The sequence below is a fragment of the Rhagoletis zephyria genome, unplaced genomic scaffold (genome assembly GCF_001687245.7).
Source record: "Rhagoletis zephyria isolate East Lansing unplaced genomic scaffold, Rhagoletis_zephyria_1.1 Rzeph_scaffold_00206, whole genome shotgun sequence".
NCBI classification, from domain to species: domain Eukaryota; kingdom Metazoa; phylum Arthropoda; class Insecta; order Diptera; family Tephritidae; genus Rhagoletis; species Rhagoletis zephyria.
The window spans coordinates 108,621-125,895 of NW_016157290.1; the positions used below are offsets into that span (position 1 = coordinate 108,621).

At 35.9% G+C, this 17,275-nt stretch overlaps 3 protein-coding genes across 4 annotated transcripts in view; 2 read left to right on the forward strand and 1 right to left on the reverse strand.

Annotated features, from left to right (window-relative positions):
* The window catches only part of LOC108358093 (calcium/calmodulin-dependent 3',5'-cyclic nucleotide phosphodiesterase 1C-like), a 197,374-nt gene that overhangs the window by 75,185 nt on the left and 104,914 nt on the right, over positions 1–17,275 (forward strand). The window lies entirely within an intron of this gene.
* On the forward strand, positions 7,667–8,304 carry LOC108358098 (serine protease inhibitor Kazal-type 2). Its single transcript, XM_017609246.1, has one exon. It carries the CDS (start codon positions 7,849–7,851, stop codon positions 8,095–8,097), a length of 249 nt encoding a protein of 82 aa, XP_017464735.1. The 5' UTR covers positions 7,667–7,848; the 3' UTR covers positions 8,098–8,304.
* On the reverse strand, positions 12,935–13,583 carry LOC108358097 (ovomucoid-like). The gene has a single exon (XM_017609245.1). The coding sequence runs from the start codon at positions 13,539–13,541 to the stop codon at positions 13,032–13,034; it is 510 nt and encodes a 169-aa protein (XP_017464734.1). The 5' UTR covers positions 13,542–13,583; the 3' UTR covers positions 12,935–13,031.

Below are 17,275 nucleotides of genomic sequence, written 5' to 3' on the forward strand. Positions count from 1 at the left end.
GGGTAAGTACTATCTAGAGGAACCTAGGAACAAGTTTTCGTGTGTCGGATCTGTTGCAAACCTGGGTTGCCTTCTGCTCTTTTTTCACAAAAAACTTTAGAAAACCGTAGTAGAAAGCGTAGTAAATTCCTTAAGAACTGCGTACTGCCTTAAGAAAATTTGACTTAAGAAAATTTCTTAGCCATTTCTTGTACGTCATTTTATATGGAGTGTTTGCTTTTCTTGAGAGCTGCATACAGGCCTTTAAAAACAAAATCATGATACAATAACAATCTTAAGCGAGCATACGTTTCCAAACATTCGGTAATTTGCCACTGTCTGTCGAATGGCGACTGTTATCAGAAAAGGTTTTTAATAAGTTTTTAACGCAAATAAAACATGCATTTTATGTCGAATACACTTTATATTTTGACTTCGGCGCCAATTCAGGCCAAATTTTTTGGAAATCTGTGATTTATTATGTTTCAACTACATACGCCAAATTCGAACCAAATCGAACCATAAAAAAGGTTTTTCAAAATATCTCGATCCTGGCGCCACATAGCAAGACAATTTTTTCAGTTTATATTTTAAAAAGCAGAGAGCTTGGCCCATGTACCCGTATACGTTAGATCAGGGGTCCTTAAACTTTAGAGATGATGGAACCCTTACTAGATACCTTTTATTTATGGAACCCCACATCAAATTACTAAAAATCAAAGGCAGAGCAATTTAAATATGAATAAAAACTTTTACTAGAAGAAAAATAATAGTATACATACTTTAAATTTTAATGTGAAGAATGAAATTGTTCCACTGTTATTAATTATTTTATAAGATAGTGGTTAGATATATCTGAAAGCTGCATGCGCATTTCTGGCGTAGCTGAAAGCGTATGCTGAAAACCCTGTTGGCAGAGTATATTGTGACAAAAGGAAGCAAAGTTAAAGATGGCCTTTTTAGCGACTTCATGATATTCACTCCTAACACTAACCCAAAACTCTTTCACAGACACAGAATCAAATGTGTGTTTCAATGTCGAAGTACGCTGAAGATCTATGAATGCTTCGTAAATGGATTTTGTACCAAGCCGATATTACTACTACCATCCGAAAAATAATCTGACGTAAGATTTCAGGTGATTTTCCAAGTGCCTAGTCATGAAATTTCACATTTTACTTGGTAATTCATCGCGTTCCTTGTAAAAAGTTGTATATAACCCTTTGGCTACAGCGGCCAACAACACATGCCGGTTAGAAAATAAACAAACTAGCCAGAGCAAGCGCAAACTCAACGCTCTTATGTAGGTATGGCACACAGGATGGCAATCATACCAACTACGAGTACATATGTATACATACCTGAAAATAGATACTTGCGTCTCGGTCAAGCTGTTTATAGAACTTTTCTTTCTGAGTGCAACGCAAACCGACCGCCGTGTTTATTCATACCAAAACTAATTTCGCGGGGAACCCCGGTGACTTTTCTACGGAATCCTTGGGTTCCGCGGAACACACTTTAAGAATCTCTGCGTTAGATATATGATTTTTTTTCGCGGCAAACCTTCCGATCGAAACAGCTTTATCGTAAATTGTTGTATCGCATCTGTTTGAGGCCACCTTTGCTTGCATTTTCGGTGTTCATTTTTATGGAATCACCCATTTGTAAGCCCGTAATAAATATTTCGAGTTTATCACATATGAATAGTTTCATTCTTCAAATATTTGACTTAAATTATTGGAGCATGTTCATAACTTATAAAACTGTCATCATTAGAAGAGTCTTAAATTTGCAACTCTTTCCACAAGCAATTTGCTTGAAAAATAAGCTTTATAAAAACTACTCGTATTTTCATACATACATATTTAAAAAAAAAAAACAATGGGATTTCCAAGGCAGCTGTGACTTTTAGCGATAACAATTTGTTTAATTTTGTTGTTAAACCGGCTAAATATATACACAGGTTAAATAAAAGGCAAGCTTTAATATAATCTTCTAATCATGCTACATGTTTCCCAAGCGTACCCTGACGGAAGCAAGTGATTTTTTTCAATCAATCAATTAAATCAATTTCGAATTTCGATACTTTTTTTACTCAAAGAAACAATTTGTGTCTGGGAAGCATGAAAAAGCATCTGTGAAGTACAGAACGAAAGCGAATTCAAACGACTGAGCTTAAAGTGGTTTAATCCAAATGCATTTTAAATTAGTTGAAAATACTTGCAGGAAAAGGTAATTGACTGCTTCCTAGGACATCGCCATGTTAAATAAATGAGTTCGTTGCAGGTAAAATAGCGAGAATTTCAATTAGTTATCATTGAATACAGAGTAGTTTATAAATTACTTTCAAACTAATTCAATTTCCAGCAGGGTACTTACAAACATGCATTCGTACAAAGTGTATAAATTTCACACGTTAAGGCAAATTATTTTCATTAAATAGTGTGCAGCTCAACCGCGCAATTCATCGAATATTATTTCTAACAATTTGAGTAATAAAAAATAAACGTAATGAAATACCTACACTGTTTCGCTATACTTTTACTGGCATTGGCGATATGCTTCACTTCATCAAATGGACAAGGCTTATGTGCCTGCCCTTACATCTATCAGCCTGTTTGTGGGAGCAATGGGCAAACCTATAGCAACGAATGTGATCTGAAATGTCAAGGCAGAGGTTTAACTGTGAGGCATCAAGGAGCGTGTGCATAATTTTATTAAGGCGGCAATTATGTGTATGAAAGTCTATGTGATATAAATATGTAAAAAAAAGAACCCAAAAATAAAGTAATATTGCCTAAATAATTTATATAAAACAAGTACTTTCTATGCAAAAAACAAAACCGGTTAACGTAGTCCAAAGTTATGCGGTAACATACATAAAAAACAAAATAATAATATTCCGGCGAATTGATAATCTGCTGCTTTTTGTGAAGTCGATTAATAAGTATTTTATGTATGTTAAAAAATTAAGACCCTCAAAAATATTTACGAGTATAGCCCGAATCTTGGAAAAAAAGGACTTTTATTGAATAAATACCTGTGCTGTTTTGCCTAAAGAGATCTGCTTTATGATAATGCTAGAACTTTGATAATGCATTGCGAAAAATTCAGTTCAGGTTTGTTTGCGAAACTGTAGTTTGTTTTAAATTGTATGCATTATCAGCAAAAGTTTCAATCACTTTTCTTTAGCTATGTACATACATACCAGTGATGGAATTTAGAAATTTCAAAAAGAATAAGTACGCTAAAGTCCTGATAACAATTGTGATTTGCTTAGATGAGATGAGATGAGATGAGATGAGATGAGATGAGATGAGATGAGATGAGATGAGATGAGATGAGATGAGGATTCGAACCTCAGATCTCTCGAGTGGCACGCCAGGACCTTGCTCACTCGTCCATTGCGACTGTTGGACCTGATCCATCTTATCCAGAATTGTCCCGTATATCTTATACTTTAGTTCAGTTTTAATATTAAAGCATAAATTTAGGATGCATTACCGGCCCGCTATTTCCGCTGCATTCACAATTTTGCACACCACCTGCATAACGAAGCCTCAATGCTCCCCAAAGAGCACACAATTTTATGCCCAAGCAGCTATTACACCTCCCTTTTCTATAATGCCATTGTCGCAGTTGAACCAACGCCCATCGCAGATGAAGAGCTTCATCGACCTCGAGAGACCCCATGTTACTCTGACGAATTTGGCGTCTGGATACTGTAGAAACGACTCCGGCATACCCATCGTGTTTGTGAAGGTAGCCCACCCAACAGTAACCACCTCTTCAAACACCCCCTTGCAACTACTTCCCTGGGTCCGACCACGTCGAAACAAAACTTTTCCTTTTCCCCCAGGATATAAACCTTTCAAACCTTTCTTAAATACATTGCTAATAAATTGTATTTTTCGAGATACTTTTGCTTGCATTTGAGCTAAAATAAGTGGAATATTTAAACTGTTTTTGAACTTTTTTCAAACTGAACTGGTTCAAAAAAAACTTGAATAACTCAGCCTAAACTTTACCGATTCAGACTTATGAGGCATCATTGGAAAATAACTTTCTCATCCTTTTTATTTCTTTCTAAACAAGCTCATTCAAAGGACAAAAGAGTAAGATAAACCAGCGTCATTTTATGTTGAATTAAGATGTGTTGGTATTTTATAAAGAACAAATTGGGACGTGAATCAGTTTTTTTTAATTAAATAAAAAGGGTGAGAAAATACCTTTCCACTAATACTTCGGAAAGTCTATATCTGTATAGTTTTGGCCCAGTTATTCAAGTTTTTCTTAAACAAAGGCTCTGAAAAATGTTAAAAAACAGCATCAAAGATCTCATTATTATGATTCCGTTCAATAAATTTTTGAATATTTTTATATAGATTTTCTAAGCTTAAACTATTTTGTCATCTGAGGGGATTTCTTTCAAAAATTCCTTTTAGAAACTATTTTTATTCATAAAAAAGTCCATTTTTGGAGGTATTTTCAAATCGGTCCAGCTCACGTAAATCTTAATATTTTTCCGAAATATTTGGGTGCAAGTCTTAAAATATAATAGATTTTGTAATCCCAGCTGAAAAATCCCAACTTTTTTTGGTGATGCAGTCTAATGTACATACATGCATGTGTATGTCGTCGAAAAAATATTTTTAAGTACCACATATCGCTTTAATAACCTGTCGACCTAAATTGCCGCCGCATAGATTTGACTATTTCTTATAGTGTATCCTCAGTTGTTCGGCATCGCCCTTAAGTACAATACGCGTTAGTAGCTTAACTCCATTAGAAAATTCAACACTTTAGAATCTGCTAAGAGGGTGTAAAATATCTGCCGCAAGTGAAGTTCTCACCAGCTCGAGCTTTGACGCACGGCAAATTGTTTTAGCAAAACGAAGTATTTAATTATGTTAATTTTCGAGGTCCAAGTCTTAAACTATGTTTACATGCTGCGTAAATTACTTACGTTCTGTCAAATTATTTCACACAAATCAAGGGAATTCACACTTGCTGTGATGATTTCTAAAGACATTTCGCATGACTCAAAGATATCTTGGGAACAGCATTTACACACATTGGTCCCTTTCTAACCCCCACTAACCAAGCGAATGTCACTTGTATGACATTTCTCAAGTCAACCCAAAACAAAAAAAAATTTAAGTATGCATAACTGGTCCTTTACCAGTTATCTCACAAAATTTACTGTTCCCAATTAATCTTGCGTCAGTTAATCTGTTACCTTTACACGCCTTTACACACTCTCAAACCATTTGACATATGTATGTACGTAGGTATGTTTGTCTTTTTTTTGCCGACGGCCGTGCAGAAAACATGCAAAACTAACCAGGACATATACCTCTCCGTCGGTAGTGCAGTCACCACACTAGTTCAGATAGGAACCCCATTGAAAATAAGTAAGAACTTATTTGAGAAAAGGCTCAGTTAGTCTCGACTTACCTTAATTTAACTTACCGTAAGAAATCATCAATGATTACTCAATACGTCAACTTAAGCCAGAAGCGGAAATATTTTGTTTTTGTATATTCTCTTTTAGCTCTTTGACAGTTTACCGTCTAACATGCCACATCAAAAAAATATGTTTGCGTAAATTTACTTTTGAGAAATACAAAAACAAAAATCTGGCAAGCCTGATTCTCTCACCGCTCTGAATTTCCGTAAAGCCGTAACTTAGGAATCTGAAATCTACAGGTTCTTAAGTTGCTTACGTTGAGTTAAGTTTTAACTAACCGCCAACACAGTTTCTCATACAACAGGTTGGATAAAATATTAATTTAGGTTATGTTACGGAAATTAAGTCTAGACTAACTGAGCTTTTAGTCAGCGCCACGCTTCCATTTTTATTCCCCCCCTGTTATGCCGCTATTACGAGAGAAATTTCACAGCACACGCAATTTCGAAATTCGGCGATGTTTCTTGGCCACCAAGAGCCAAAAGGTCTTAAAACATCTTTTTGTGAGGCTATGTGAAAAACCTAGTAATCTTTTAACTCTACGCAATTGAAGATTAGATAAGCCAATTTATTGTCCGAGTTGTGGGAAAAACTCACCTAATCTAAAATTAGCTGCATTTTAGAGGGCGGCAAACGGTTTGTAAGCCCTTTTGATAACAGGAAAAGAAGTTGTCTTTATGTGGCGCTGTCTGAATTTGATATCCCCGAGAAACTGGATGGCCATGTGGCACGAATGGATAGAAACCCTCCAGCTCTGAATGTATTCAGCGGTAGCAGAGGAAGAGGAGCCCCCACTTTGATGGAAAGCCAAGTGGTGAAGGATATGTCTTCATTTAGCATTTCCAATTGGCGGCAGTTGGCACAGAAGACAAACGACTGGCGTGCTTTGTTGAACTCGGCCAAAATCGCTTAGGCGTTTACAGCGCCAAACGATAAGAAGAAGAAGCTGTTTGAAAAATCGCGGCTTTTATTAATTTTTACGGTTTTTGGCTTACACATCCACACATCCCCTAAATCTAAACGATAATACGAAAACTGATTTCATACGATACGCTGGCAAGCGTTTATCGTCTTTCGCACGGAAATTCATAATAGGGGGTAAGCTGCATATATGTATGTATTAAAGAGAATCATGACTTACGTAGGTAGTCATTAAAAAAGTTCCTTTAAATGCGTTGATTTATTTGTAAAAGATATCTTAGATTAGGTTAGGAAGGCTTAAACTCGGATTCAGATTTGCCCATTGTGAATGCCCTCTGTGTGTGCCAGAAGGAGGCATATCCTTCCAACTGAGGTTAATCCAAAATGTCAGTATAAAGTCTGTCAAACCATTTACTATCCCAGATGAAGGCGTGGATGTTCGATATTTTCACCTCCGCTATCTCTCCCAAGCTTTTGAAAAAGCGTGATCCCAAATGCTTGAGACGCTTTGTCTAGAGAGCTGGCCATTGACGTGAAAAGAAGTGGTGAATTGATTCCTCGTCATCCTCATCCCGACAATTTCTGCGGAAGGAGCTTGTTGGTATACGCCATTCGATGGAGCATTGGTACTTTAGTACAGTGCCCTGTGATGACACCGGTGAGAGCGCTAACTGCAGATTTTTTTAGTGTAAATAGTTCCCCTGTACGACTCTTATTCCGTCCAGATTAATCCACAGGTCAGCCTACTTAAATACTTAACGCCGTAAATAATTATTTGATCCGCTTACGTAGCCCATATACAGTTAAATTCAAAAGTTAGTATACACGTTCTTCTAATATAGACGCCTCCAAACGATACCATTCTAAGTGACCTTACACTTAGTCAGACTTAGCATGGTTTGGATTGGAGGCGTGGATATAATAATCACAATTATTTTAATTTAAAAAAAAAATTATTAATTTTTTATGAAAATATAATTAATTCTATAACACACACCACTATATATTTTTTCGCTACAGCTAAAATAAAGCAAAAAATCCTCAATCTTGATTAAGCCGTTTAAAAGGGGAATTATTTATATTCGCAATTCTATAACCATATGCATCGTAATGTAGGTATGTACATATGCATGCGTATAATAATCCCCTTTTCTTAACACCAAAAAGTTCCCCTTTTGCGAAACTACGTTTTATTATTTACCAATTCTTACTTAGTAGTCAACACTGTGCCCGCATTGGCGTATTTATGTTACATATGTACATACTTAATTATGCGAGCGATAAGGCCGCACAATACTCGCATAAAAACTTATCAGCGCAAGGCAAGGTAACTTAGTTGATTATCGAAAGCACATACGCGAACTTCCACTAAGAGACGAGCGCGCGCTGGTTTAGACTGAATAAACACCGGACTTAAATAACTACAATTAAAATAAACAAAAGCGACAAATATAAACAAAACCTCAACTAGTTACAGCATGCAATTTCTACGTCTAATCTCGTTGTTGATGCTGGGCGTCATCCTTCTGGCCACGTCATCTTGCCTGACCACAGCAGCTGTACTCGACGACGAGGGCAGACCACTATGTCCCTGTCCACGCAACTTTGATCCCGTTTGCGCAGCCAATTTGGTCACCTATTCAAATCGCTGCGAATACGACTGTGTACGCCGGGATGTGGAACGTAGAGGACGTAGTCTCAATCTATTGCGTTCCGGAGCGTGCTAAGTGTTAACTGGTGCATTAAAATTTAATTCAAATTGATGTGAGAAATTTTTTTACATTTACATAATGATTACAATATGTAGTTCGGCTTATTGAATGTATTTATACCTTTTTAAATGTTTTTACAATTTTATCAAACAAACTATTGTGTGAACTATTTATATAAACCATATATTTTGCTATGAATAAAAAGCGTTGTTTTGTTTTAAAGATCTTTCTAGTTTCTGGTCAATTACTCACCATTGGCTACATTCATAGATATACATATGTATATTTACAGGCATGTATTCTCAATTTATAGCAGGCAGAGTGTGTTATCAGTGAGCGTATCTACCATCGCGGCGATAATATTTTAATATACGAGCTTTATCAAGAAAACTGTCAGCAATAGAAAGACCATCATGCATGAATAAAATACATATAAAAACATCATATATTCCCAGTAGGAAAAAGAATCGCGTCAGCCGACGGTCACTACACCTTCCCTGCTGGATTTCCCTTACTTTAACAAATGCATTAATGTATTGCTTTGATTGATTTTCTATATATCAGGGCGCATACATCGAGGCATCAATTTGCATGAAATTTAAAAATTGGAAAAATGCAATTGTGGTTTTATATACCAGAGATACTAGTTTAAAAAAATTTACTACTTTTTACATCAAGTGGGAAATTTTCGATCATCGATATTTGCGATACATCGTTGTTTTTTGATTTTCATACTTACTAACGAAAAAGACGCGGTTTCTAGGGAAGTGCCTTGAGTTAAAACATATTGCGGTTTTGTTATTAGGAATTCTAAGTTTGAAGTTAACGATTTTGGGTTTGCAAGAATTTTAATAAGTTTTTTAAAGTTTTTGTATTATGCTTTTAAAGTTTTTATATGTGTTTTTTTATATTTCTAACCGACTTCAAAAAAGGAAAAGGTTATCAGTTCGTCGGAATATTATTATTATTTTTTTTATGTATGTTACCGCATAACTTTGGACCACGTTAACCCATTTCTATAATTCTTTTATACCTCACAAGTGGTCACATACTAATTCGGTTGAAATCCGATCATTGGATCATGAAGAAATTAACAATAATCTTAAATTTGTATATGAGAATTGAAGTCGGTTTTGTTTTTTGCTTAAAAATTACTTGTTTTTATTCTTTATGAAATAATTATGTATGTGGTAGCACCACAGAAATCCGTTAAGTAAAAATTTAAAATTAATTTAAAATTAACAATAGAAATTATACAATTTTATTTTCTTCAATCCCCCACCAAAAATTTCTTTCTAATAGACCAATTCATTTGATAACAGACATACTTCTTAGTCGCTTTACCAAATAAAGTAGGTATAAAGTAAAGCAATCGCTCGAAGTAGTTCGGCACTCTGTAGTATATTCGGCAGTATTGATTTTAAAACATAGTAAGTTTTAATCGGACGTTTTCATTTTATACTTTACTAAATGATAACAATTTTGGCACTAAAAGCTTAAAAAACATGCATAGCCCCGTAAGGTGCTTAGCTATTTTCCGCTGGGTACATGCATATGTATGTATGTATGTTTGTACGCATTTCTATAGCAGTCGGTATAGGAAGGTAGTACGTAATAGAGATCTGCATGAATTCTTTCAAAACGACAAACAAATCATTCGCATTCAAAATGAATGAATCACTTTAACTTAAATTCAGTGAAAGTTACTGCCGTATGTATGTTATTATGACTGTTCAAAAATAGATGGACTTCTCTCTGATATGCGCAAAAAATACTGCGGGCAACGTAGCCAAAGTTGCTCTGATGAGGGTTATTATTTTAAAGCGCAGCCGAAGGTCGCCTACTCGGAAAATATTGCCGTTGTTAATCCAAAGGGTCCAATATAAAATTATATTTTCCAGTAACTTTCATTCAGCTACACTACTACCAACCCATATCTTAAAAATTTACTAGATATTAGACATCTTGCGAATTTCCCTCACAACACTTTATATACCAATTTAAAAAGATTTTTTCTTTGCCTCTAAAATTTCAAATTTTGCAAATAGTACGCTTTGCATTGATGATCATTATATGCACAATTTTTATTTTACAGTCCAATCACGAGCACCTCAGCTATTTTCAGGTAATGGAATCACAGATACTAATATACATGCGTACATATATGATGCAAACTGAATATTTTGAGTCATCCCTTGTCAAATTTGGTTTGGAGACAAACCGGTTTCGGCGTTGTGCCATCTTCAATATCATTTTTCGTTCTGAATAGTTTCTGTTTGTCCGTCACTATTTATAGCCGTGTTAACTCGTCGTTGGTTCATAGTTAGGTACGTCTCAACGGATTTTATTCTTTCGTTCAACCAGTAGTTTCAGTTCTGTGTGTACATCCTCAGGTAGAAATTAGCTGTTCACCTCTTTTTTGATTAATTGTTGCATGGATTCGCAGGTAGGTAAAAGTCAGTTATTTTCTTTCTCTTTGTTTCTGTAGTTTGGACCTGCATTTCATTGTTTATGGTAGTGGCAGGGTTTCTGTTTAGTTTTGCGTATAGTAGCCTGAGTGGTTCGAATAATATATCAGATGTGGTGTTTATTTGCTCATTTATTATTTTTCCAAGGAACGTCTTTTGTTTATATATCTCCATATTCTCTAATACGTTTAGGCGTTGTCCTTTGTGCTGTACATGGAGAACTTTGGCTGTCTTTCCTATTTTCATTGGCGTACAATGGTTTTCTGCCATATGGTTTGCGAAGTTCGATTCCGGGGTAGTAGAAGGTTTTAGCATTTTTTTGTTGTAGTCCCTTATATGTTCACGATATCTTGTTTTTATCTTGCGCCCTGTTTGTCCTATGTAACTATGTTGACATTCGCAAGTCAACTTATATACACCTTGCTTGTCTAGTGGGTCTTCCTCGTTTGCACTATTTCGTAGTATTCTCCCCACATTGTCCTTCGTTCTAAATGCTGTATTAATGTTATACTTTTGGAATACCTTAGCCAATTTATATGACGTTTTGCCCGTATAAGTCAAGACTGCCCAAGCCTTTTCATTATTTTCCTTCTTATTTGATTTCTTCGTTTTTGTTTCTCTTCTTATCTTGTTTACTAGGCCCTTTCTGTATCCGTTATTTTCCGCGATTGCGTATATCGTATTAAGTTCTTTGCTGTAAGCTTCTTTTTCTAATGGGGTTCGTTCAAGCCTGGTTATTAGATGTCTAAAGGCTGCATTTTTGTGCTGTTGGGGGTGGTTTGAAGTATTGTGTATTATCGTGTCTGTGGCCGTGGGCTTTCTATATATCCCGAATTCGCATTTGTTGGTAACCTTATTTATTTTAATTGGTATGTCCAAATAGTTTATTTTGCCTTCGTTTTCCTTATCCATAGTGAAATTTATATTCGTGTGTTGGTCGTTGAGATAGCCTAGAATTTGTTCTTCCTTGTCTCCCGTTACAAGACATATGATGTCATCGACGTATCTTGCGTAGAACTTAACCTACCCTGTCGGAAACAGCAACAACGAAAATGAGAATATTTTGCGGTAACTTTTTGGATTTTTTTTTTCAAAAAAAGTACTGGGCAGATTCTCACTACCTTCTTATCCTTTATATAAGTGATAGCATGTGGCGATATTGCAACTGAGAATTTAATTATTAAAAACTTTGCCAAAACATACAAACAAATCTTCACAGATAATAGATACATATATTAAAGTTGGGTAAATCTACCCTGAGTTGAGCTAGAGAGCTGACTTCCAACAATAAGCCTCACACTCAGACTCACTTAAAAATAATTGCGGCTCAGTAGCTCAATTATGTATATGTATGTATGTATATAAATACCTATCAGTCAGCTTGTTGACCAATGATTCGATTAGTTGAGTCAGTCCTAAGAATTAATAGTAAAGGAAAAGAAAAAAAATAAGTTGAGACTGTTGGCTGAGACGGCGACTTGGTTGAAACATGCACTGCTGCGCTTGGAAAGCAATTGTGCTATGTCACGGACTTGACTCACTAAATTGAGCTAGAGTCTCACTGAATTACCCACTACTAGGACCTTCAAGTTTATTAGGACAGATGAAATTAAGTTAATTTTTTGTGGTCTTTATCATTTTTGAGACTTCTCTCAGTTTAATAAAGATCTGAGAAAACATCTTCTACCTTTTTTTTTTTTTTGATTAGGCATTATCTATCGCTAATTAGATCTCTTAAATAACCTATGAGGTATTATTTTACTTACGAGAATTTACCTGAAGAGGGCGAGCTTGAGAATGATGACCACGTAGTAATCTGTAGCGACTAAATTATATATTCTGTGGCTTAATATAATATTTCTTCCCCGAAATCTTGTTTATTTTTTTAAGCTTCAAATCAAGCCAGAAGTTATAAAACTTTAAATATTATGTCCTTCGTTATATGAAATATCAAAATGCAGAAAGCAGCATTTAGGTTAACACAGAATTTGAATCTACCCAAGCAGATCTCTAACACATAACCCCATAGAAAACTATGACAAAGAATAAATCTTCAAAATCAATATCATCATTTAAATTGCTACCGTTATTAATACTTGCGTTTCTAAATATGTAATATCGTTTCGGATTCACATGTTCGTTTTGCTTACTTATTCTTTTCCTTAATTTTGTCATGCTAGTCGTCTACTTTTATAGGGGTTGGATCAAAGAGCTGCGCATTTGGATTAGTTGGTAATACACACACATAGCGGGGACATGTGACGTCGAGGTCAAATTTTTCAAATACTCAGACCACAGCGCCACCTGGCGGGAAAATAGTTAAATTTTCTAACTTGCCTTGGTACGGCTCCACAAAATCTTTGAAATAATTTTCACAAGAAAACTTTATTTACCAAAAATGTCCAATCTTTTTTACAAATGCACAAAATATTTGCAAGGATGTGTCGTCAACCTCTGGTTCACTACCCATACATATCCTACTTATTTGCAGGCGCCCTCTCGCAATATAGACAAAACTCTACCCAAGCGTGCCAAAATGGAGCGCTTGCAGTCGAATAGACAGCGATTGTTGTAGGTGCGATTATCAGATCCACAAATTGGTGCCAAACTGCGATCGCAGATACAAGTTGCCAAATCGTTGTCCACCTCATCAGCAGCTACGTCAGCTAACTCATCAGCATCTACTTCAGCTAACTCATCTGCGGCAACATGGCTCCTAATTTCCGCCAGGGTAGCACAGGCGCCCGAACGCGCCAACGTCAAACTGCGACCCTTGAGGCTTAACTTCTTGCGTGCGCATTCAAAGAGGCACTTATTGCTGTAAGTTATCGAATCGGAGCCACAGACCGGTGAAAATATGCGACCACACATGCATCCATCCTCGGAGCCATTAACAGGAGCAGCTTCAGCGTCAATACTGGCGTACGATTGGTAAATGGCACAGCACAGCAAAAGCAGCAGGCTGATAGAAAATTTCATTGAAAAGTGCATTTTGCACGGAATAACTTTGTTCTTGAAAATGCGTGTATTTTTGCGAATATGCTCGAATAAACTGAAGTAGAGGTAGCTAAGATATAGGCTATGTATGGTAGCAATTTTTTTTTTTTTGAACACGGGCTACTGTTTTATCAGTCTCGCAATTGATAATTTAATGGGTGCTTGCAATGAGGTATGAGAAATTATAAAAATCATAATTAACTTACCGGCAAATATGCGGAAAAGGGTAGTTACATTTAGTACTTAAAATAAATATGTAGATATGTTCAAATTGACAACCTTATACAGTAGCAAATAATCATTAAATGTAATTATGTAGCCGTATCGGCTGCTAGCGTTCGCATTTTTCTTTACTTTACTGCAAATGTACTGTAAAGTACCATCAGCTACCAGTCACCCACTATATCGTAAATTCCCACAACAGTTTAATCTTGCCGTCAACTAATCAGCACTTGAAACCTTTTAAGCAATAAATGCTCATATATCAAACTTTGCTTGCGTATGTGAAGCTTTGGAATAAAGAGTTCTTCAACGAGTGCAAACAATTCGCACACATTTCTCTATTTCGCATTACCATTTAAGTGGAAAGTAATTTTTCCTCCTGGATATGACAAACACCTGCTAATGTTTTTCAAATATTTACAGTTGCTAATTGTTATTAATTCTGGTTTCCTTGGAATTTCTCCGTTTTCCTTTATTTTTCCTTCAATTAAAATACTTGTCAATAAACTATAGTTTTGAGTTACATACTATCTTCAATTAAGTTACTCGAATGTAATTAATTACGCCCCTCTCGCACGACAATCTGTCGCCTATGGCTAAGACACGGTTGCTCTGCGTTGCGCAGCTTAATCCGCCTTTAATTACGCCTACCCATGGAATGCAATTCGTTCATATCAAACGTGGTTGTCATATACCGGCATGTGTGTAATTTGAAATAATGGCATTCTGAATGACCAGAGGAAAATGTGAAAATCTGTAATGTTGGAAGATAACTTAAAGTTTCAATATTCAAGAAGGGTAGTGACAGAAAATACTTCACAGCAATTATGTATTTATGGTAGGGTAATGTTTTTTTTTTAAATTTTTTTTTAGACTGTTGGTGCTATAGGTTTTGGCAAACTTAGCCATGGGGCTATACGCAGTTGAGCAACGCGTAATAGTGATCCAAATATTTTATGCATTCGCGCATTAGGCGATTTTTTTTCGATCAACATAACCGGCCATCTGGGGCAACGATCAGCCGTTTGGTGTAGAAATTCGAAGAGACTGGATCGGTGTAAAACGTGACGCATCATGTGTGTTCGACATTTAATGGATATTGTGTTTCATACATAAATGCCATAGACTAAAAAACCTTTCAAAATAAAAAAAAAGTTCAACCCATTTTATTGGGTTTTGCGTATTTTAACTCTTTAACTTTGAATTTTATTTTCAATAAATTACATGCGAGTTAATCAAAAAGAGCATTTATGAGGTTAAAATGTTCTTGTATCAAATTTTTTGTCGGTTACACTGTCGTACAAAAATTTTGTAACGTCAAAAATTCTACGGGAAATCATGGTATATTTCATAATAAAATAGTTGTATAATAAACTGTGTATAAGTTTAGGTGAATAGCAATTATTTCATTAACCGCTCGAATTCGATTAGCCGTTCACTTTCGACTAATCACTTACCACCGAGTATTCCGAAAATAAGCATGTCTGAGTAATTGAAAAATATAAAAACAACCAAAATACTTAGATTGAAGAAAAACAACTAGTCGAAAAATTTAAAATTAACGGTTAGTCTACAAGTTGCTTGCGGTTAGCGGTTAGTTGAAAAAATTGAAAGTAGAAAGAATGATTCAGTGAAGTCGACCCATTTTTCAAACCACTTTTTCTAATCGATTAACCGATTAGTTGACTATTCGATTAAGAAGAGTTGTATTTGGCACGTGCCTGCTTCCTGGATAGCAGCGAAAGTAGTATTCCTTTCATGAAAATATATGGGAAATTCTTCTGAATTGTGAAGGATTTCACGAAATCTCAGATTTCAATGCAGAGTACATAGTTGGTCAGATTAAAAAATCAATAAAATTTCAGTCAATACCATAATGGAAGGTGCAGAACTAAGGGTTGGCATAGCCATAATGGCCTGGAAACGTAAGGTGCTAGGTTGTCCCAGAGTTTAGGCCGAATGGGAAGCCGCATATACATTGAAACAATTTAAAGAGGGAACTCCGAAAGGGTTGTCCCATCTCCCATCCTTTAGTTTTTAGCAGTTAACAGGGCTCTCAAAGTGTTCGTAGACACAGCTTCTGGTTCTTTAGCACTCCATGCTTTTCACAAATGGTTGGAGAATGTAGCGCTCAGTATAAATGCGACCTAATGCGGTTTACTTAAAATTACAAAGTAATACCGAATAAAAACTTTCATGTCAAGGAGAGTGGAGAAAAAGGCTTGATTGGCGCCTTACGTATGATAGAAGATGCTAAGCAACATATACACACATATATTGATTACGTTTTCTTTTTATTCGATATACTTTTTGGAAACAGATGTCACGCTATCAAAAATTATTTCAGATTGTCAAATTATTAAAAGTTCGTATCAGTTCATACTACCTAAATAACTAGTCAGCCTTTAGCTATAGTTATGCTAGACAGAAATACTATAATATTGTACCTCGAAAACTCAAAAAGGAAGTTTCGAGCTTCGTACTTAAATTCGATAACAATTTTTAATTTATTAAAGTGTTTTTAAGTTTTATGTAAACTTTATTCCGAAATCAACTCTCACTGGGTAATAAACTTAGCTAAATACCATGTGGCTAAAATATTTGATATAGCCATTTCGGCTGATGTGTATTCTAAATATATCGCACACGTTTAAATGTATATAAATTAATATATATGTACGTATATAAATACTTGTCCACTGATAACTGTATGTGTCATATTACTTATTGTTGACTCAGATTTATATCACTGTTGAGATTGAAATAAGGTGAATACGAAAAGGGTCAAATTATTTGACAAGCCTGTTCATTCATTTCCTTGATTACAGTGATGGTAATGGTAGAAAATGGGCGACTCCCTTTCATGTGACTTCTTTAATCTGATGTTGGAGAAGATAATAAGAGCTGCAGAACTGAATCGCTCAGGAACAATTTACTACAAGAGCGTGCAATTGCTGGCTTATGCCGATGACATCGACATCATCGCTAACAAAAACCGCGAAGTCTGTTCTGCCTTTTCCAAGTTGGATAGGGAAGCAAAGCGAATGGATCTGGTGGTAAACGAGGACAAGACGAAGTATCTCCTGTCATCAAACAAACAGTCAGCACATTCGCGCCTTGGCACCCACGTCACTGTTGACAGTTACAATTTCGAGAAAGTAGAGAATTTCGTTTACTTGGGAACCAGCATTAACACCGATAATAATGTCAGCATTGAAATCCAACGTAGAATCACTCTTGCCAACAAGTGCTACTTTGGACTGAGTAGGCAATTCAGGAGTAAAGTCCTCTCTCGACGTACGAAAACCACGCTCTATAAGTCACTCATCATGCCCGTGCTGGTATATGGCGCAGAAGCATGGACAATGACAACATCCGATGAGGCGGCTCTTGGGGTGTTTGAGAGAAAGATTTTGCGGAAGATTTACGGTCCTTTACGCGTTGGCGACGGCGAGTACCGCAGACGATGGAACGATGAGCTGTATGAGCTTTACAACGACATAGAC